Genomic DNA, 21,847 nt, shown 5'->3' on the forward strand with positions numbered 1-21,847 from the left:
TTGTCAGGTGAGTGCGGCCGCGGGAGGGAGAGGCCCGGAGCGTGGAGCACCGCCCCCCTCGGCGCCCGCGCGCCCGCCTTCGGCCAGTCGGCCAGGAGGGGCGGCCGCGGCAGGTGCAGGTGCCGGCGCCGTGGAAGGCGCGGCGCGCGGGTGTTCGGCGGGATGCCCCGGCCCGGTGAGCGCGCTCTCTGCCTGGGCAATTGGGCTCCGGGCTCTTGGGGGCGGCGTGTGGGGGGACCTTGTCCCCCGGGTCAGCCGGCCGCCCCCTGGGCTGCTGGTGGGCGCCGGGAGGCGGCTCCTCTCCCGGGCACGGGCGCGTTACACATTAACTGCGCGGTCCCGCGCGCCCGGGGCAGGGAGCCGGAGCCCGGCGGGTTACCTGGCGGCGGGCGGGCGCGGCCGGGAGCGGAGGGCCGGGGTCGCTAAGGGGATGAAGACGGAGTTCCCGAACAAGTCGGAAGCCGCTCACAACACCGGACGCCGCGCGGCAGGGCTATGCACGGGGCAATAGCTGTGGACCTGGGGTGGTTTCGTGCCCCAGTCTTAGGAAACGACGCGTGAGGCACCGTGCCGAGGCGTAGAGGTCAACCTCGGGAGGTTTCGGTGAAACCTGGTGGGAAATTTCGGGCAGGCGCCCGGAGTCGCGTCCGAGGAGGCAGCTCCTTGCCGCCAGACTTGTGTTCGGGGGAGTTGAGACGAGCTGCACGGGTGGGATTGCACGGCTCTGCCCTTCCAGCGTTGACAACTCGCCCCGACCGCCCGGGGAAGCGCGAGCTTCCGGGCTCCAGAAGTGATGATGCTGGGTGGAAGCCGCAGCATGTAAAGAGTTGCCGGTTGTTATGGGATTAAAAAAAGATATATCTGCAATGGCTAAAGGGTAAGGTTTTGAAAGACAAGAGCGCTGAGTTAGTACTGATTACTGAGAAGCAATTTAGTTTCATGGAAATGTTGCCTGTTCGGAGGCTACCTGTTAAACACTCTCCTGTTTCACCCCAACTCCTTCCTTTCAGTGTCGGGTTAAAAGCCTTGTAATCTCTTGCAGTGGAATGATTGCATAATTGGAGGAGGGCCCATAAGAGGATTACAACAAAACTGTTCCATTGTAAATCAATTGAAAGACCCAGTTCTTGTTTATTATCCTTTTTCTCATTTTGTTGTTCATGAAGGTTTTTTTTTTTTCCAGTGGTGAATGACAAATCAAGGAGAAAAGAGGCAGAATAGGGTTGTAGACTAATCGTAGTAAATATTTGATACTGTTAAATATTTCACCAGTTTTATGGGGCCTTGTGCTGTTACCATTTGTTATTTATTTACTAGTACTGTGCATTTTGATAGGACTTTTCGTGTTTGGACATTGTATTCCAGATACGGCTTATGTGATCTAATCCTAAAGCCCTGGTGGAATTTATAGTAATAAACAGTTATACAGTTAAGTAGTCCATTTTTTAACTATTAAAGGAAAAGCTTTTGCATTTTTTTCCATTACAGTAATATATACCTTTGTGAACCAAAGTGTTTAATCTCTTCCTTCTGTGTTTGGCAGACAACTCATCTGTGGTATTGAATACTTGTAACCTTTCACCAGGATGGCCATTTAATGTTTAGCTGCTTTGTGGGTTTTCTGAATAGATCCTATTGTACTTTTTGAATTAGTGTAATTATCCATATGCTTCCTTTAATATTCTTTACCTTTGATTTTGTGTAAACCCTCATCCTCCCCCCCACACACATCCTCTACAAATAATTTTAAAAATGGAAATGTTCTTAGAAATCTGTTTCACCCCCTCATTTTTTAAACATGGCAGGAAAAAATACCTTGTAGATTACAGTAGTTTTATATGCATTATAGTAGTTAGTATACTTTTTTCCCCTTCAGCAGGAGTCAGTGAACAAATTAGTAAGCTGGCTGAATGAAAAATTGTTTAATGTTGAGTCCCATCACTTACTGTGCATAAAACCTTGAGTAAAACGTTTAACCTATTTGAGCTTATTTTCTCCATTTGTCAGTGGAAATACTATTAGGTTGAAATTGCTAATATTCTGCTGTTTTTTATGTTTCAACCTAATATGAACTTCACAGTGGTGAGATGAGAATTTAATAAGATACTCCATTAGAGATGTAGGGAAGGGGAGAAGGAACCAATGTGAGCTTGCTTGTGTGCAAGGCACTGTGTGTGCTTGTTTTCAATACCTTGACTCCTCAGTCCTCTGGACATTCCTGGGATATAGGTGACTTGTCAAATTTTACAAATCAGGAAATGGAGGCTTAGAAAGTTGCGATAATTTGTCTGTAGTTACTAAGTTGTAGGTGGTCGTACAGCTGGCCAGTGACAGCCGGTATTAAAAACTGTATCCAACTGCCCAAAATGGAACTTAGTGCTCTTATTCCTTACATTCCTGGTCTGCACTTTCTATTAAAGAACTTTGTAACTGTAAGGAGGCACACAGATGACAAGTGTTACCATTTGTATTTCTGGTTTAAAAATACCCAAGTTTTCTAATGACGGTGATACCAGCCTTGCTACTACAGTTACTTTTAAGTCTAGTGCTTATCCAGCCAAGTCCTGGTATAAGCCTTATACTAACTCACTCACTCTCACAGTGAGCTAGGAGATAATACTTTATCCCTATTTTGTAGTTGAGAAAATTGAGACACTGAGACCTTACGTAGTTTGCTCAAAGTCATATAGTTAATTAAGTGGCAGGTCTGGATTAGATGTCAGTTTGTCTTCCATGTCTGTGCTCTTAACCACTACATTCTGTCATTTCTTCATGTATAAGTGGTAATGTTGAAGAATTGTTTGCTCATAATCACTGCATTATCACTTCTTTGTGTGTAGCTTATAATGCTGAAGAACTGTTTGTAATTTAGCTTTTATGAGATATGCAATATTAATGTAATATGTAATTCTCATGTATCACCAGAGATTTTTTTAAATCATATACTCAATTGAGCATCTACTCTGCAAGTCACAGTAGGGGTTAAAGGAAACAATTCTTAAGGAATATGGGAGATAGGGCCTTATAATCATTCCCATATCTTTTATAAGTTCTTCAAAATGTAGAACACACGTTACATATTTTAATGAATGTCAACTAAGACAAAGTGCTAGGATAGTTGAGTAGTGGAGAGGAAGGACAGATGGGTAGTGGGAAGAGATATTTGTGCACTGAGGTAATGAGGGAAAGCTTTGAAGATATTCCGAGGGAGTACGCTTTTTCAAACTAAACTTTTGTCCAGTGTAATTCTGATTAAGATGCAATTCAACAAAGCATAGTAAATTGGTTACTATGCATTTGATATCCTAAAAACAAAATATCTGAGCTTTTGTAAACTGCTTTCTAGCTAGTTTGTCCTTTTTTTGTGCTGCTATCCTTAGTTGTACCAGGTAGTACTCTTTTAAAAAATTTTATGCTTTTGTAATACTGAGTATCTCTTTTTTGGTATTTATGAGCTTTGATATTTGTGTTGTATTTGTAACTGTTTCTAGGGACCTAGAAACATGTTTGTTGACAAGATGGTCTCTTCCTCTAGTCTACAAGTTCTTCGAGAGTAGGGCTTACCTCATTCTATAGCTTTAACATTGGGCCTGGTAGGTACTGTGCTATGTTTGGTGATGGATGATCAGTTGAAGAATGTTACGGTGTATTGAAGCTGATCTAGCAGCAGAAATTGAAATGAACATTGAATGAGAAATGAAGGGACAAAGGAAGGAAGAGGAAGATACTTACACAACTGGGAGCATTAACTTGCTATCTCTATTTTCCCTTCTGCTTTCTTTTTCAACTTACAACTAAATGAGGTAGCTTTTTGAGCTTACATCTTACATAGTCTTGGTTAGAGAAAAGTGGAAAAAGTAACCTGATTTATCTTAGAATATAGGCAACATGAAATTAGATAACTATAGCCATAAAGTGATATTACTTTTTTTTTTTTTTCTTTTGAGACGGAGTCTTGCTCTGTCGCCCGAGCTGGAGTGCAGTGGCCAGATCTCAGCTCACTGCAAGCTCCGCCTCCCGGGTTTACGCCATTCTCCTGCCTCAGCCTCCGGAGTAGCTGGGACTACAGGCGCCCGCCACCTCGCCCGGCTAGTTTTTTGTGTTTTTAGTAGAGACGGGGTTTCACCGTGTTAGCCAGGATGGTCTCGATCTCCTGACCTCGTGATCCGCCCGTCTCGGCCTCCCAAAGTGCTGGGATTACAGGCTTGAGCCACCGCGCCCGGCCAAGTGATATTACTTAGAGGAAAAAGAATGAAAATTATTCAGATAGTTCAAGTTCATGGAAGATTTGATGCTTGTAGTTAACAACAGGATTGTAAATATAAGCATAATGGTAAGTTGATGAAATTCTCCTCAGGGGTACGGATATAAGTGTATGAATTGACAGTTTTTAGTATAAAGAAACTCTATTCAAGAATGTGAGAATGCCCTATAAGCATAAAGGAGCATACAGATGATAGCTTAGAACCACTTAAATAAGTGAATTGTAATTTGATATGCCCAGATAAAAGTAATAGTATTGAATATTTGTTTGGGGGCACCTGGTTGTCAGATAAGGATAAAGTATAAAGGAAAAACTAAAATAAGTTTGAAAAAACAACAAGCAAATTTGTATCAGCTCCCTGTGGGGAAAAGAATCATATTTGAACCACATGCCTCGGAAAGACTAGTTTTCCCCTTCTTTCCCTTTTATCTAAGATAAATAAAGATCCCTTCTGATTTGTGAGACTCATCTCCTTCAGTATGCTTTTGCTATTTCCCCCCATTACTTTTTTTCTTTCTTAGATCTTTATAAAATCGTACATTTGTATTGTGCTTTACAACGTGTACAACATTTTTACATTGATATGCCATTTGATTTTCTCAAATGTAGGCAGAGGAGATAATACCACTACCATTATAGATGTCAAAACTGAAACTTAGAGAGATTATATGACTTGTGTCAGTTCGCACAGCTTGTCAGTGACAGAATCTGAACTAGAAGGAAGGTTTTCTGAAATTAGTCTGTTAAAATGCTCAGGTTTTCTCAAACTTCAATTTCTCCAGTTTTGATACTCTCACACGGTACTTACTGTTTCATTTCTTTTTCAGCAAAAATGTGGCCTGAATAACTGTCTCCACTCTTTACTGCTTTGCTATTCATTCATTCTCTAAAGACTCTTGTTTATTTATTCAGTCAGTGCATACTTCAGCGCCTATTGAATGTTTAGTTGACATATATTCTTAAGAGGATATATAAAATGAGGCTTCCATTATTGAGAAAAAGAAATTTGGAAAATGATTTTTAAAAAAAATTATACTTTTAAGTTCTAGGATACATGTGCAGAAGGTACAGGTTTGTTACATAGGTATATACGTGCCATGGTGGTTTGCTGCACCCATCAACCCATCATCTACATTGGATATTTCTCCTAATGCTATCCCTTCCCTAGACCCCAACTCCCCAACAGGCCCGACAGGTGTGATATTCCCCTCCCTGTGTCCATGTGTTCTCATTGTTCATCTCCCACTTATGAGTGAGAACATGCAGTGTTCTGTTAATTTAAACCATTAACAGTTACTCCTGATAGTTACTTGAGGTCAGGAGTTTGAGACAAACCTGGTCAACATGGCAAAACCCCATCTCTACTAAAAATACAAAAAATTAGCTGGGTGTGGTGACGGGCGCCTGTAATCCCAGCTACTCAGGAGACATATGTTGCAGTGAGCCGAGATTGTGCCACTGCACTCCAGCCTGGGCGACAGAGCGCGACTGCATCTCAAAAACAAAAACAAAAGTATTGTGGAATTAGTGGGAATTCATTTGTGATCTATTTTAATAAAAATGGGAAAATTGTGTAGCCTGATTAATCAGTTGACTATTTTTGCCCTTGGGCTATTAATTACATTTGCATTTATAGACATAGAACGCTTCTTAAAAGACAAATGCGATTTTTTTTCGTCGTAACTAAAATGTGAGTTTGGGAAGCCAACTTTAACATTATTATGAAAGCTAATGAAAAAATGAATTTATATATATGCTTGTTTTGTTTTTTCCTCCTTTATTATACAGTATTTGAATACATTTTGAACTTCCCTTTTTATTTTGAGAGCATTATAATTACAGAGAGTTTCAAATAAGATAAGTAGACACAATACTGTAATAAACCTGAAAGTTTCCATCATGTAGCCCAGTAACTGTCAACAATGATCAGTCCTCATCCATCTGCTTCTCCCACTTCTATATTATTTTGAAACAAATTGCAAGTCCTGTGTAATTTCCCCTGTAGATATTTCAGTATGTATTTCCCAAAGATAAGAGCAGTTAACTACAGTACTTTTACAAACTTTGTTTTTTATTTTTTCATTTTAATCTACATTTCCTGCTTTTGCTATTACAAACTTAAAAAATTAACACTAATTCCTTGATATAAAATATCTATACTTTTAAAGAAAATACACAGGGATATGGGTACTATAGTAAATTCAAGTTTCTGTTTATTTTGATTTATATGCTGTTTTTTTCCAAGTCCTGTAAGGAGCCAAATAAATATTTTAAATTCTGGCATAGTAGCAAAACAGAGGAGGAAATGATAACAAAAATAATATAGGGTGGTTGGTGTAAATGAGTGAGGTAGAAGTCCAAGGAGGTTGGTTATGGTAATAAAGGTAATTAGGGATATTAGTATGAGGGATCAGATTTGTCCTTTGGTATTGTGAATTGTTATTATTTGTTTTAGGATAAGTTGAATTAATTTTTGTTGGATGATAATTAGTTGATTGTTGATAAGGTGCTTGGAAGTTGGAATTAGTAAGGAGGGAAATAGAATGATGGGTACTATAGCAGGCAGGCTTAGAATTGTTGGGGCGATGAATGGAGTAGATTTTCGTTCATTTTGATTCTCAAGGGTTGTTACAGTTTTGTGTGTCAATTTTTTTTTCGAGAGGTGTAAATAATAATTTGTGTTTAATAGTTTTAGTTGGATGGTGAGGTATAGTGTGAGGAGTATGGATATGATGATGCTGGGTCACGTAGATGTATCTAGTTGGGGCATTTCACTGTAGAGAGGTGTTGTTTCTCTCGGTCTTTAACTTAAAAGGTTAATGCTGGGGCAGCTGTACAGTGGGTCTGTAGAGATGTTTTGTAGAGATTTATGGGGTGAAGGTGTATTAAGAGTATGGAGTAGGGTGTGGTAAGTTTATAGGGTAAATACGGGTCCTATTTCAAAAATTTTTAGTGGAATTAGTTCTACGAAGATAGGTATAAAGCTGTGGTTGGCGCCGCAGATTTCTGAGCATCATCCGTAGTAGACCCCGGTCGTATAGCGGTAAATGTAGTTTGGTTTAAGCGTCCGGGGACTGCGTCTGTTTTTAATCCTAGTGTGGAGACAGTTCATGAGTGTAAGACGTCCTGGGAAATAATTATTATGCGAATGGGGGCTTCAATTGGAAGAACCACTCGGCTGTCAACTTCAAGAAAATAATAGAACACAAAGCAATAGCAGATGCTCATTTCAATAGCAGTGCTTTAGAGAAACTTCAGTTTTGTCTTTGCGAAAGTAAGAGAAGGGTTCAGAGATTAAACATAATTATTCTGTTTGGATTGTTTACTTTTTTTTATACTTTAAGTTCTGGGATACATGTGCAGAACATGCAGGTTTGTTACATAAGTATACACGTGCCATGGTGGTTTGCTGAACCCAGGATTGTTCACTTCTTAGAGATTCTTTGCTGTGATTTAACCTGTATTCCCATCTCCCTACTCCCTATCCATTTCACCTTCTAAGTGTATCTCAGATGTAGTGGAGTTAGGTGTTAGAGTCAGACACACCAGAGTTTGAATACTACCTCTGTTACTTTTTGGCTATTTGACAACATTAATCTCTCTGAGCTTCAGTTTTTTATATATGTAAAATAGGGATAAGAACCATTTCAAATGAATGCTCTGAAGATTAACTGGAATAACTGTGTGTTCGTGAATAAATACAAATGAAGCTGTTCTGAATGTTTTCCATATGTGTGTATGCCTCCATCCCCTCATTTCCGGTCCATGACCTTGGCATTAGATCAGACAGTAATCTTTTAAACGGCCTCTAGTCTCTCTAGTAAAGTTCTCATTGCCTTGGGAGTCATTTTTAAACGACTACATTACAATGCATGTATACTTTCTAAAATGTAGATCTCAACATCTCTTCAGGATAAACTTTAAGCAGCATTTTCTCTTTTAAAGAAGGCTTTTAATGGTCTCTCACAGTCCGCCTCTCCAGCCTGCTTTTCTGTTACTCTCTCCTTTGTTAGTTTTATTAGTGCCAGACCCTTATTCCCTGACTGTACTATCCTATTCCCCTTGCGCGTCTACCGGACTTGTATTCAGCATTTAAAATCTGACTTATATTTTACTTCTCCCTGAAACATTCTTCTTCTGCCCCCTTCCCTCCCCACAACTCTCAGAATAATCTCGCAGTGGCTCGTAGAGACTGTATGCTGTATCTTTGGTCTATTTGTATTCTTGGAACTTAGTACCAGGATTTGCCCGGAGGAGTTGAAGCTGGCGATCATCCTTCCATTCCAACAAGAATAAATATAATTTATCACATATATGTATAAAATAAATGTATTTAATATATATAGTAAATGTTGAAGGTTTTTAAAGAAGTGATGGAATTTGTAACTGATGGAATTTATCACAGTTCAATTATATGCTATTGAAGTAGCAGTCTCATTTTTAATCTCAGAAACTGTTCCTTTCATAATTCATGTTAAATTAAGAAGTCATTTGGGAATTTAAAAAGCGTCTATACTTTCCTCCCTGCCCCCCCTTCCACAACTGTCTGTGAATAAATTGAAAGGGGAAAATAGTGCTTACATAATCTTTAAACCTTTTCTTTTGACATGCCTTGGAATATTTAATTTCTATTATTGTGATAGTAGTAAAACAAAATTGTACTACAGTATAATACATAGATGTTTACTTTTTTTGAGGAAAATCATTCAAAACAATAAGCTTTTAATTGTTATTATTATATTTAAACCCAGACTCAACACCTTGCTTTTTGTTGTTAGTGATAGTGCTTATGCTGATACAGTATGATCAAAATATTTGGCAAGTATTAGGAAATGCCCTAGAGATCATTATAATAGTAACAGCCAATCTTAATTGGTTAAGTGCCAGATACAGTGCTAAGTCCTTTAATTCTCATGACTACCTTAGGAGATAGTACAGTTATCTCCCCTTATCCGTGTGTGTGTGTGTGACAGAGAGAGAGTGGGTCTTTCTTTGTTGCCCAGGCTGGAGTGCAGTGGCACGATCACAGTTCACTACAGCCTCAACCTCCCTGGCTCAGGCTATCCTCCCACATCAGCCTCCCAAGTAGCTGGGACCACAGGTGTATGCCACCACCCACTCCTAATTTTTGAATTTTTTATAGAGACGGGGTCTCGCTATGTTGCTTTGGGTTGTTGCTTAAACTCCTTGGGCTCAAGCAACCCTCCTGTCTTGGCCTTCCAAAGTGCTGAAATTAGGGCATGAGCCACTGTGCCTGACCTGTCATCTCCATTTTCAGATGAGAAATTGAGACTTAGATCTCTAGGTCACTTTATTAGTAACTGGTGAAGCCAAGATTTGAGACTGATTCCAGAGTACAAGCTATTTGGTGAGGTAGTGAATACTGGCTAAGTTACCCTATTGGCCTTTCTTCTAGTAGAAGAGTATACTCCTTTATCTCCCAGGATTGTTTGATCCAGTTCTGCAATGAAATAGATGAAGATATTTGGGCTCAGATAAGTTACCTGCCCAGGTTCATAGATAGACCTCAGAGCTTGATCAGGAGCCTTAGCTTTCTTCTTCAGGTACTGATGCTTCTACTCTGCTGTGTTACCATATTACCTCCTTTGTTGGAAATGATTTACTTTCTGAGTGTAGTGCTTTGAGGAATTTTAGTAAATATAGAATTCAAATTATTTAATTTTCACATGCTTTAAATTGATATGAAAAAAGATAAAAACAGCTTTAGTTTTTATTTTTCTAAAATTAAAATCCTGTGTTTCCCATTTGTCAAGGTAAGTCCAAATTAGGGGAATGTGCATTTTATGGAAAAATGGATTTTATTTTTTCTTTTGGACTACTGATATAAATCAAGTTGCTAGATTTCATTTAAAATACGTATATTCATTTTATTCATGTTCTTCAGGTGTTTCACTGAAAATATTTTCCCATTAATCCTAATTTCTTGAGTTGTCCTAGGGATGCCTTTTGTTTTCAAGAAACATTTAAAAAATTCACTTTAATTAGAATAAATAAATTTCATAAGAAGTTATTAGGATCTTTCTAGGCATTTATTAAATGAGGTAATATGTATGAAATTCTTAGCACCACTATCTGACACATAGTTAACCTTCAGTAAAGATTGGCTGTTGTTTTTGCTGTGATAGTACTGACTTCGAGAAAGAAAAATTAACAGGAAATGCATATTGGGGATCAGAAGCAAATTGTTTTGATCAACTTTTTCTTCTGGTCTGCAGTTGGTTTTTTTACCTGGAGCTCAGTAATAAGGCCAGCCAAGTTGTGTTGGTAATTCACCCATAAGAATTTAGTGTGATCATCTTTTTTACATACTGGTCATGATCCTTGACAAGTTTAATTTATTAATTGGGATAATCTTCAATTGAATTTAGTTCTTTTTGAATCACTCATTGCTTAATGCAAAAGATACTACTGCTTAAAAATAGTAGTTTATTTTACTCTTATAAAGACGTTGCATGTGAAATAAATCTTAAAGCTTCTACATATTTAAAGGGCAAAAGATTTTCAGACCACTGAGATTGGAAACTCATTACCAGCTACATTATATTTTATGGAAATTTCACGTGCTTGAAAAAGGGATTACATTTAACCCCAAAATAATCTCCTTTTCAGAAGTGACTTGAATTTAGACAGTGTGTAAATATATCCCCCAGAAGGAAAACATTGTAGGTTAGAAGCACTGCTCAGAGGCGTTGTCCTAAGTGCTGTATAGCAGGGGTCCCCAGTCCTTGGGCTGTGGACCAGAAGTGGTCTGTGGCCTGTTAAGAATTGGGCCACACAGCAGGAGGTTAAGTGGCAGAAGGTAAGTGGCGGACAAGTGAGCATTCCCACCTGAGCTCCACCTCCTGTCAGTTCAGCAGCTGCATTAGATTCTCATAGGAGTGTGAACCGTATTGTGAACTGCACGTGCGAGGGATCTAGGTTGCGTTATTCTTAAGAGAATCTAATGCCTGATGATTGGAGGTGGAACAGTTTCATCCCAAAACCATCCCCTCCCACCCTCTGCCCTGTCTGTGGAAAAATTGTCTTCCATGAAACTGGTCCCTGGGGCCAAAAAGGTTGAGGACCACTGTTATATTGTATTATCCCTTTTAATTTTCATTCTGTTAGGTAGCAAAACCAAGGCACAGATTTCCAGATGGGAGAACCTAGCCTCAGATTGTCTCAGTAATTTGACAGAAGCGGGATTCAAACCTGCCTCTCTTGGAGACTTGTACTTTATATTCATAGCTTGTGCCCCAGCTAATGAAGTATCTGTGTTTCGTATAAATGCTTTGCTTTCACACGATAGATATGTCTGGAAATCCCTTACCGAGGTTTTGTCTTTCTCATTTCCTACTCGTTGTTTGAATCTTTCCTTTGGCTTTATTTTTTCGAGAATCCTTTGCCTCTGATTTATTTGTTCTTCCTGTGTGGTCTCTGAGTTTGTTTGCATCTTCTGTGGCATTTATCAGGTATCATTGCCTCTACTTGTCAGTTTCCTACTCTGTTAGGCTGTCTGAAGGGAGAGTAGATTTTTCATCTTTCCCCAGAGCCTGATACAGAGTAAGTCATTAGTAAATACTTGCTGAAAGAATGGCTGAAATACTGTGTTTATATGTGGGAAAAATAGGGTTAATGTTGCAGGCGTGATGGATTTTAATTCAAAACTAAGAGAAACATTTTCACTAGAACAGTGGAACAATGCAGTGGCAAAGCAGTTCTGCTTGTAGTAGTAGGTGTGTCGTGGTGGTTAAGAGCTTGGATGGTAGAATGTAGTAACGGTAGGCTTTAATTTTGACTACTCTAAGCTGCAGTTTCCTCAAGCATAGATGCACTATACTTAATATTTAGTAAGTGCCCAACAAATACTAGCTGTTATGGGAGGAGCCACCTTAACTTCCTGTGAGACTGGGACTGGTAGTTGAATGACTTGGCTCCTTGGCTCCCTGTTCCCTTCCTTCCTCTCTCCCTGGATTATTTTGAAGCAAATCCAAGTAACCTTATTTCATCTATAAATACTTCAGTGTGTATCTTTAAAAGATAAGGATTTTAAAATTATAACCATTATACCATTATTATCCCTAAAATTAACTATAATTCCTAATAACTTGTTTTTACAGTTGGTTTATTCAAAGAAGAATCCAAACAAGGCCCACAGATTGTGTTTAATTATTTCTCTCAAGTCTATAAATTTCCTCTACCTCTTTTTTTTTTTTTTTTTTTTTTTTTTACAGTTTAATTGGAAAAACCAGCTGGTTTGTTTATGATGAGAGTTTCTCAAAGTCTAGATTTTGCTGTTTTTGTCCCTGTGGTGTTATTTAACATGTTCCTTTCTCCTCTGTATTTACTATAAACTGATGACCATCAAGAGGCTTGTTTGGTTTGGGGGTCTTTCTTTTTTTTTTCTTAGAGGGGCCAGAATGCTTCATTAATGGCAGTGATGATCATTTCTTATTTGCCACATAATATACATAATGTTTGATTGTCTCCCTTTTTGTGACAAGATGTGATCAGTGAGTTCCCGTACTGTTGTTCTGATTGATTAACTATAAAGTTCCTCAAACAACCTTTTACCTTACGGTTTTAATAGCTATTTAAATAATTACTGCCCTAAATCCATTATTTCATTAGGATTCCAAAGTTATATTTATTAAATGGAATTCTGCTAAAAAGAACTTTTTCTCATGAGCTGTTCGGTTCCTTGATGTACAGGAAAGCCAGATAAAATACTTCATTCTTTCATTTTATTTACCAGTTTTGAAAATAATGAATTGGTTCCATAGCATTGATCAAAGAAGGCCAGTGAGGTACTTTGCTTTATTTTTAGTGTCATTATGACCTCATGGATTTAAAAATACTTGCCTTTCAGTTCTTTGCAGATATTATCCTTTTTGATGTTCAGATTGTCCTGTTTTTGGTTAGTGGGAGTCCTTTTGATATCAGTCCAGTAGTTTTTGATAGTGTACTTGCTTTCTGGTATAACAAGATGTTCCAGGGTCCTTTCGTCCGTTTCTGTCCCAGGCTGGAATCAGCCATTTTCCCAGGGAGCCTGTGTTCCTTTTTGGAGGATATAGTATTACTCTGAGCACGTGGGTGCTTATTGCTCCTGAATTGGTCAGTGTTGCTATGCCTTTTCATTGTATAAAGTTAGAATTCTTTTTCTGGTGTTTCTGAGTCAAATTTAGGCCTCTAGGATTTAAATTCTTTGATTTTATATTTGTATTTTTTTCTAATATGCTGAAAATCTTAGTTCCAAATGACATTAGCATAGCTTATTTGCTTCACCTTATACAAAGTTTCAGAATAACAGTATCAATATTGCTACTATTATTAACATTGAAAATAGTTTATGACTTTTTTCACTTCCTTTTGCTTTTAGAATACATTCCATTAGGAATATATATTTCTATTGTGTTTTAAAATCACCTGACGTAGTTCATTTCTGTGTGGTTAAGCTACCATCTCAATACACAAGTTTATTTGCTTTATGTTTAGGGGTTCTTTTTTAAACTTTAATTTTTATTGTTTACATAGTTGCAAGCTCAAAATCAAATCTGTAAAGTAAGATACTTTCAGAAAAAAGTCTAGCTTTCATATTTTTCACTGTGTCTTCTCTCCTTCTGTAGGTAACCATTTCCTTTTCTTTTCTTTTTTTTTTTTTTTTTGAGACAGGGTCTTGCTCTTTCACCCAGGCTGGAGTGCAGTGGTATGATCAAAGCTCACTGTAACCTCAAATTCCTCAGCTCAAGCCATCCTCCCATCTTAACTTTCCAGGTGGTTAGGACTATAGGCCTGCACCATCACACCCAGCTAATTTTACAATTTTTCATAAAGACAAGGTCTCACTATGTTGCCCAGTCTGGTCTTTAAGTCTTGGCCACAAGCTGGCCTCCTGCCTCTGTGTGTCAAGTTTTTGGGATTACAGGTGTGAGCCGCTGAACCCAGCCTTTCCATTATAAAAAGTTATATATATACACATATATATGTGTATATATGTATATATATTTATATTTTTATTCTCCTTTTTTAGATAAAAGGTAGTTTGCTGTTATTTATCCTGTTTTTTAATTTACTGGTATATCTTCAAGGTCACTTCATAGCAATATATGGATATGTATTTTACATCTGTGCAGTGCTTCATTATGAGGATGTACCCTGGTTCATCAAATCAGTGTTTTGCTATTACAAACAGTGCTGCTTTTCATGTTGCCAGTTTATCTTTAGGATAAAGCCCCAGGAGTGGCATGCTTGGTCACAGGTTTAATGTCATTTTGTAGTTATTGCTAAATTTTCCTTCATAGGATTTGTACTGTTTTGTATTTCCAGAAATGCAAATGCGTTTACATTTTATGATTCAGCGAACCTTCACGATATAGAGAGGTGAATTCATAGTACATAGGATAGAGGAAAGAATCATAAATAGTTACTGATTAAAATGTCAAAGTTGAATGCAAACCTAATACAAAGGTTTTTTTATGGTAATGAATTGGTTAGTGTACTTGCCTGAACTATATTCAAGTGAAAATGAATTATGTACTTTGAATATAGCTGTTTTCTTGGTATATGTAGGTATATGAATTATGAATAAAAAATGAAAGTTCTTTGGGGTAAAAAAACAATAAATTTTAATGGAGTATTAAACACCTTACATTCCTTATTAATCTCATCTTTCATTTGGCATAGTGCATATTTTATGTGAAAAAAACAAGGACTAGTTTCATTTTGAAGAATAAACCACTTACTATTAATAAATAGCTTATTGGATTTGAAATTTGTCGTTTGTAGATAGAGTTGTTGCACTTTGGGTTGTCTATATGCTGGAAAGTCTGTGACACATACTAATTTGTATTTTTTTTTTAAATGTTGGGCTTTTTTTGTTATGCTTTAAGTTCTAGGGTACATGTGCACAACGTGCAGGTTTGTTACATATGTATACATGTGCCATGTTGTTGTGCTGCAAGCATTAACTCATCATTTACATTAGGTATATCTCCTAATGCTGTCCCTCCCCCTCCCCCCTAATTTGTAATTTTGAAATGATACTGAGTTTGATCTCTTTCAACTTTACTGAAATCCTTTTTGTTTTTTTCCTCTACTTGTATTATTTTTAACACTTTTTATTAAGGATTTGAGAGTTAAATTTTTCAGCTAGTTTAACAAACAAATACTTCTCTATCTTTTGGAAGAAATGATGTGCTATGTTGTTTCGTTTGGCCTTTTTTTTTTTTTTTTTTTTTTTTTTTTTTTGAGATGGAATCTCAGTCTGTTGCCCAGGCTGAAGTACAGTGTTTCAGCTCACTGCCGTCGCCGCCTCCTGGAGTTCAAATGATTCTCCTGCCTCAGCCTCCTGAGTAGCTGGGATTACAGGCATGGGCCACCATGCCCAGCTAATTTTTGTATTTTTAGTAGAGACAGGGTTTAACCATGTTGGCCAGGCTGGTTTTGAACTTCTGACCTCGGCCTCCCAAAGTGCTGGGATTATAGGTGTGAGCCACCAAGCCTGGCCTGTTTGGCATTTTTTAAGTTCCGGGAAGATATTATCCACAACTGTCTAAGTGCTATCATAGGAAGGAAAAAAAATTGGAAAGAGAGATTGGGTTCAGATCCTAGAAAACCTTATTTTTTTGGCTAACAAGTTTGGTCTCTATCCAGCAGACAGTGGAAAATCAATAAAGAATTTGTAAGATACCATTTAGCTTTGAAATCTTCAGAGGAAAAACTTGAGTGGTTCACTTGTTAGTTTCCATGTAAACTTTGTGATGTAATTGAATAGTTACGTGAACTGTTTTTCGCTTATGGAGAACCTGAAGCATATGTGGTATTGTTAGTGCCTGTGCTATGATAATTCATGTTTATTGAGGCCATACTGTGTGTCAGGTACATAGTACTCTACAAAATACTTTACATGGATTGTCTCCTTCAATCCTCACGGCAACCAGGACAAGGGAGGGTCTCGTGTTATCCCCATTCTAATCTCATCAGAGGAGAAGTTTAAGGCTTATAGAAATGAAACATTATCCAGGATTGGATCCTGTACATATAAAGGATATTGTTGGAACAATTAGTGAAATTTGAATGGGGCCTGTTGATTAGATGGTAATTTTGATCAATGTTAACTTCCAGATTTTGATGATGATTTTGTGGTTAGATAGGAGAATGTCCTTGTACTTAGGATACACACATACACAGATACACACACACACACAGTGTATATGTATACATTGAAATATTAAGTGGGCATTATGTCTGAACATTCTCAAATGGCTCAAAAATGTTAACAGTTTCATAATCTGGGTGACAGGTATGAGAGAGTGTGTGTCTTTATTGCCTTTCTACTTACTCTAACCAAGGTCATGTATAATCACAAAGTTAAATATGTATTCAAGAGATCTGTGGTACAGCGAGATGACTGTAATTCCTGATGATATACTGTAAATACTTGAAAAATGCAGAGAGTAGCTGTTGAGTGTTCTCATCACAAAATAATGGCATGAGGTAATGATTTGTTAATTAGCTAGTTAGCCATTTCACAATGTGTATGTGCCTTCAAATGTGTTGTACATGATGAATACAATGTTCTGTGTTAAAAAAATTGTTTCAAGAGTTTCACAGCATAGTATAATTGTTATTGAATCTAAGATTGCATAATGCTGTTAGATTTTGTTTTTAGTATTTTCATATTTAAATAGTATACTGAGAGAATTTATTTTAATGTAAACATTTAATAATTTTAAATTATTTTTTAAAATTAAGCCAATTTTTATTCCTTCCTCATACTAATTGATTATTCTCACTTTAACAGAATTGCTTATCACTTTCAGGTTTCTTCTAAATCGGATTGTTTGCCTTTTATAGTAGTTATACTCTGAGATCGCTTAGTAAATGTTAAGTGATTGTGGTGGTTTGTTTTTGTTTTTTGAGTGGACACAAGGTCTTGCCCTGTCACCTAGGCTGGAGTGCAGGGTTGTGATCATGGCTCACTGCAGCCTCCATTTGGGCTCAAGCAATCCTCCCACCTCATCTTCCTGAGCAGCTGGTACTACAGGCATATACCACCATGTGATAGTGGTTTTTTTAAAAGGCTCTTTTATTGTAAGCTTGTAATTTACAATGGACTGTTAAACACATTTTATGATTTATACGTTTTAATTTAGTTTTAAATGTTATTTAAAAATAAGTATCTGATTTTTGTTTTAACATAGGTTATCTTATGATGAGGCTTTTGCTATGGCTAATGATCCCTTGGAAGGCTTCCATGAAGTAAACCTTGCTTCACCTACTTCTCCGGACCTTCTTGGTGTGTATGAATCGGAAACTCAAGAGCAGATTACCTCGCCAAGTGTCATCTACCGGCCACACCCTTCAGCTTTATCCTCTGTACCTATTCAGGCAAATGCATTAGATGTTTCTGAACTTCCTACACAACCTGTGTATTCATCCCCCAGACGTTTAAATTGTGCGGAAATATCTAGTATCAGGTAGGAAATAAGTAAATCACTTATTTTGGATTTTTTTTTTTAAATGGACAGTTTGCTTAGTTACTGTATTTTAAGTTTTACTATTTTTAGAAAATTGGAATAACTTAAGTGTGCCTATGTAAAGAAATACATGATAATGTTCTAGAACGGGGTTGACAAACTTTTTATGTGAAGGACCAGATAGTATGTTAGGCTTTGCTAGCCATACAGTCTCTGTTGCAGCTATTCAACACTGCCTTTAGAGTTTGAAAGCAGCCATAGGCAGTATGTAAATGAATTAGAGTGGCTGTGTTCCAATAAAACTTCATATATGGATGCAGAATTTTGAATTTCATTTAATTTTCATTTGTCACAAAATACTCTTTTAAAGATTTCTTTTCAACTATCTGAAATTGTAAAAACTGTACTTGGCTCATTGATGCCTTATAAAAACAAGTGGAAGGCTTGGTTTAGCCTGCAGGCTGTAATTTGTTAACCCCTGCTCTTGAGTAGCACCGTCCTGTAGAACTTTCTCTGTTGATGAAAATGTTCTATTTTTTGTGCTACCTAATATGAATGATAGATCTTAACCACATGTAGCTACTGAGCACTTGAAATGTGGCTATGACTGAGGACATACTATTTATTTAAATATGGAAGCTACCAAATTGGGTAGTACAATTCTAGAGCTGTGTTTTAAGCCAGTTCTATTGGAGCATATGCTGATATTTTCTGAAAATTATCTTTCTCCTTTACAGCTTTCATGTTACAGACCCAGCACCTTGTTCTACCTCTGGAGTCACAGCTGGATTAACTAAATTAACTACAAGAAAGGACAACTATAATGCAGAGAGAGAGTTTTTACAGGGTGCTACTATAACAGAGGCTTGCGATGGCAGTGATGATATTTTTGGGTTGAGTACTGATAGTCTGTCTCGTTTACGAAGCCCATCTGTTTTGGAAGTTAGAGAAAAGGGCTATGAACGATTAAAAGAAGAACTCGCAAAAGCTCAGAGGGTAAGAAAGAAGATATTTTATTCTTCCATATATTAGAAATTAGTATATCTCCATGGGGTGGGGCAACCTACAGAAATGAATTCATGACGCTTGTACATTTATCCTTCACATATGCCCAGCCTCAGCTCCTGTTAGGCAGCATTTAGGAATCCGTGAAATTGGTTGGGTAGTAAAGAAGTTCATTTACGACTACTAACTGGAAAAATGTGGTTCTGTTAACTCTTCTGTGCCCCACTGCATTGCCTGCTCCCTGTCTTGTATTATCTGTAATGCAGATTGAGTGGGCCATATTCCACATGCAGGGTTTTCCCTCCTTATTACATGACTGACTAAATGGTTATTTACTTGAAGTCATTCAGTCTAAGTGTTTTTGTTTTGAGGAGTTTAAGCTGAGTTTGAATATTTTCTATATCTTACCTTGGATAATTTTCTTTTCTTGGTAAATTGTTGTGTCTCCCATTTGGTCATCTTCAAAGTTTTTGCTATTTATTTCCAAACTTGTGGCCATATCTTATTCTTTTTCTGAGTCTGCAGTTAAATTTCAGAGGGAAATTTACAGAATGAAATGCATACATTAGTAAACAGGAAAAGTCTTAAATGGACAATCTAAGCTCCCACTTTAAGAACCTATAAAAAGAAGAGCAAAGTAAAACCAGAGCAAGTAGAAGGAAGGAAATAATAAAGAGCAAAAATCAATGAAATTGATAACAGAAAAGATAGAGAAAATGAATGAGACAAAATGTTGGTTCTTCAAGAAGATTAATAAAATTGCAAACCTCTAACAAGACTCACAAAAAGAAGACAGATTATCAGTAGCAGGAGTGAAATGTAGGATGTCGCTGGAGACTCAGATCAAAAGTATAATAGAATAATATGAAAAACTGCATATATAAACCTGACAACCTAAGTGAAATACCAATTCACATTTAGAAAATTGAGAAGGTAGGGCAAACATTTATACGTGTAATTTCCAGCCTACTGTGACATTTCACAAACATATATTCCCACCCTTTCCCTAGCATACTTGTCTCTCATAAGCGTAGTATATTCATTTTTTTAATCCCCAGTTCCTTCCCAGAGGAAAAGGATGTGGTGAGATTTGGTTGCATTTTGTTTCTGTCATCTGGCTCAGACTTTGTTGTCTTAATAGACAGTATTTTAGTAAAATCACACATTATATAGAGGTAAAATTTTGAATGTATATGTATTCATCTTTGAGAACACGTGGTTATTGATCAGAACAGATTGCTAATCTCTTAGCTCACTTGAGAATTTCTTTTGAAATCTCTAATTTGCTATATTTAGAGATACTGTTGAGATAATTGAAATGTTGGTGTGTGAACACATATATGTGGTGACTTTTATGAAGCATGTAACATAGTATTAATATTTACGTAGATCTCAAGGCTTGAAAAGGACTCTTGAATATAAAAATACTTCCTAAATTGTGACAACTTGTGAATCAAAACTATGTCAACAGCCATTTTCTTTAGTCCTATTATCTTGAGAGGCCATTTTCTTTTTTTTTTTTTTTTTTTATTATACTTTAAGTTCTAAGGTACATGTGCATAACGTGCAGGTTTGTTACATATGTATATATGTGCCATGTTGGTGTGCTGCACCCATCAACTCGTCAGCACTCATCAATTCATCATTTATATCAGGTATAACTCCCCAATGCAATCCCCCCCCCCCCCCCCCCCCCCATGATAGGCCCCAGTGTGTGATGTTCCCCTTCCCGAGTCCAAGTGAGCTCATTGTTCAGTTCCCACCTATGAGTGAGAACATGCAGTGTTTGGTTTTCTCTTCTTGTGATAGTTTGCTAAGAATGATGGTTTCCAGCTGCATCCATGTCCCTACAAAGGATGCAAACTCATCGTTTTTTATGGCTGTATAGTATTCCATGGTGTATATGTGCCACATTTTCTTAATCCAGTCTGTCACTGATGGACATTTGGGTTGATTCCAAGTCTTTGCTATTGTGAATAGTGTGAGAGGCCATTTTCTATCCTTTTTACTTAACTTGGTTAACTGTTTGTGTCTTCCTATGTAATACCAGTTTCCTATAGATAGTGTATAGTTAGGTTTTGTTCTTTTGATCCTTTGTAATTATCTCTGCCTTTTAATTGGTGTTTAGACTATTTACATTTAATGGATAATGATACAGTTTGGTTTAAATTTACCATCTTACTGTTTGTTTTCCATTTGTGTCATTTGTTCCTTTTTCCTTTTTGAATCCTTTCTTTTGAATTAATTCTATACTTTTAAAACAATTTCATCTTCCTGTGGCTTTTATCTTTGTTGTGTTAATTTGGTGATTGCTTTAGGGTTTATAGTAGACATATTTAACTTATCACTTGTCTACCTTCTGGCGATATATTACTTTATATCTGGTGTACAGACCTTACAAAAGTATACTTTTATTTTCCCGTCCCAGTTTTTGTGCAATAGTTGTTGTATGTTTTACTTCTTTGTGTGTTTAAATCTCACAAGACACTATTTTTTTTTGCATTAAACAGTATTATCTTTTAAAGAGATTTAAATAATAACAAAGAATCATTATATTTCTTTACATAGATAAACACCAGAAATGTTAGCTATGTGGGCATCTGTGTGTTCATTCCTTTGGTATTTATTTCTTCATGTGGATCCAGATTTCCAACTGGTATCATTTTTCCTTTGGCTTGAAGGACATCCTTTTACATTTTTGTTGTGCATGCTTGATGGTGATAAATTCTTTTAGCTTTCATATGTCTGTGTTTTGAAAGATATTTTCACTGAGTAAAGAATTTAAGGTTGATCATTTTTTTTTCTTTCAGTACTGTGAAGATGTTTCTTCAGTGTCTTCAAGCATGTACATTGTTTCTCACAAGAAGTCTGCTGTTACCCTTACCTTTGTTCCTCTGCATATTAGGTCTTTTCTCCCTAGCTGCTTGTGAGAGTCCTCTTTCACTGGCATAAGCAATGTGATTATGATTTGCTTTGGTGTAGTTTTCTTCAGCTTTCTTATGCTTGGGATTTGTTGAGCTTCTTGAAGCTGTAGGTTGTTAATTTTCATAAAATTTGGGAAATTTTGACCTTTATATCTTCAAAAAGTTTTCCATTCTTC

The 21,847-nt window shown here is 37.1% G+C and overlaps 1 protein-coding gene across 1 annotated transcript in view; it reads left to right on the forward strand.

Annotated features, from left to right (window-relative positions):
• Nucleotides 1-100: 100 nt before the first annotated feature.
• Nucleotides 101-21,847, forward strand: part of RAB3IP (RAB3A interacting protein) — an 82,564-nt gene continuing 60,817 nt past the window's right edge. Inside the window, exons 1-3 of the mRNA XM_026448450.1 lie at nt 101-175; nt 17,467-17,742; nt 18,480-18,738. Of these exons, the coding sequence (XP_026304235.1) occupies nt 17,492-17,742; nt 18,480-18,738 (510 nt within the window). The 5' untranslated portion in view covers nt 101-175; nt 17,467-17,491. The remainder of the gene's footprint in view (nt 176-17,466; nt 17,743-18,479; nt 18,739-21,847) is intronic.

The sequence above is a fragment of the Piliocolobus tephrosceles genome, chromosome 10 (genome assembly GCF_002776525.5).
Source record: "Piliocolobus tephrosceles isolate RC106 chromosome 10, ASM277652v3, whole genome shotgun sequence".
NCBI lineage: Eukaryota > Metazoa > Chordata > Mammalia > Primates > Cercopithecidae > Piliocolobus > Piliocolobus tephrosceles.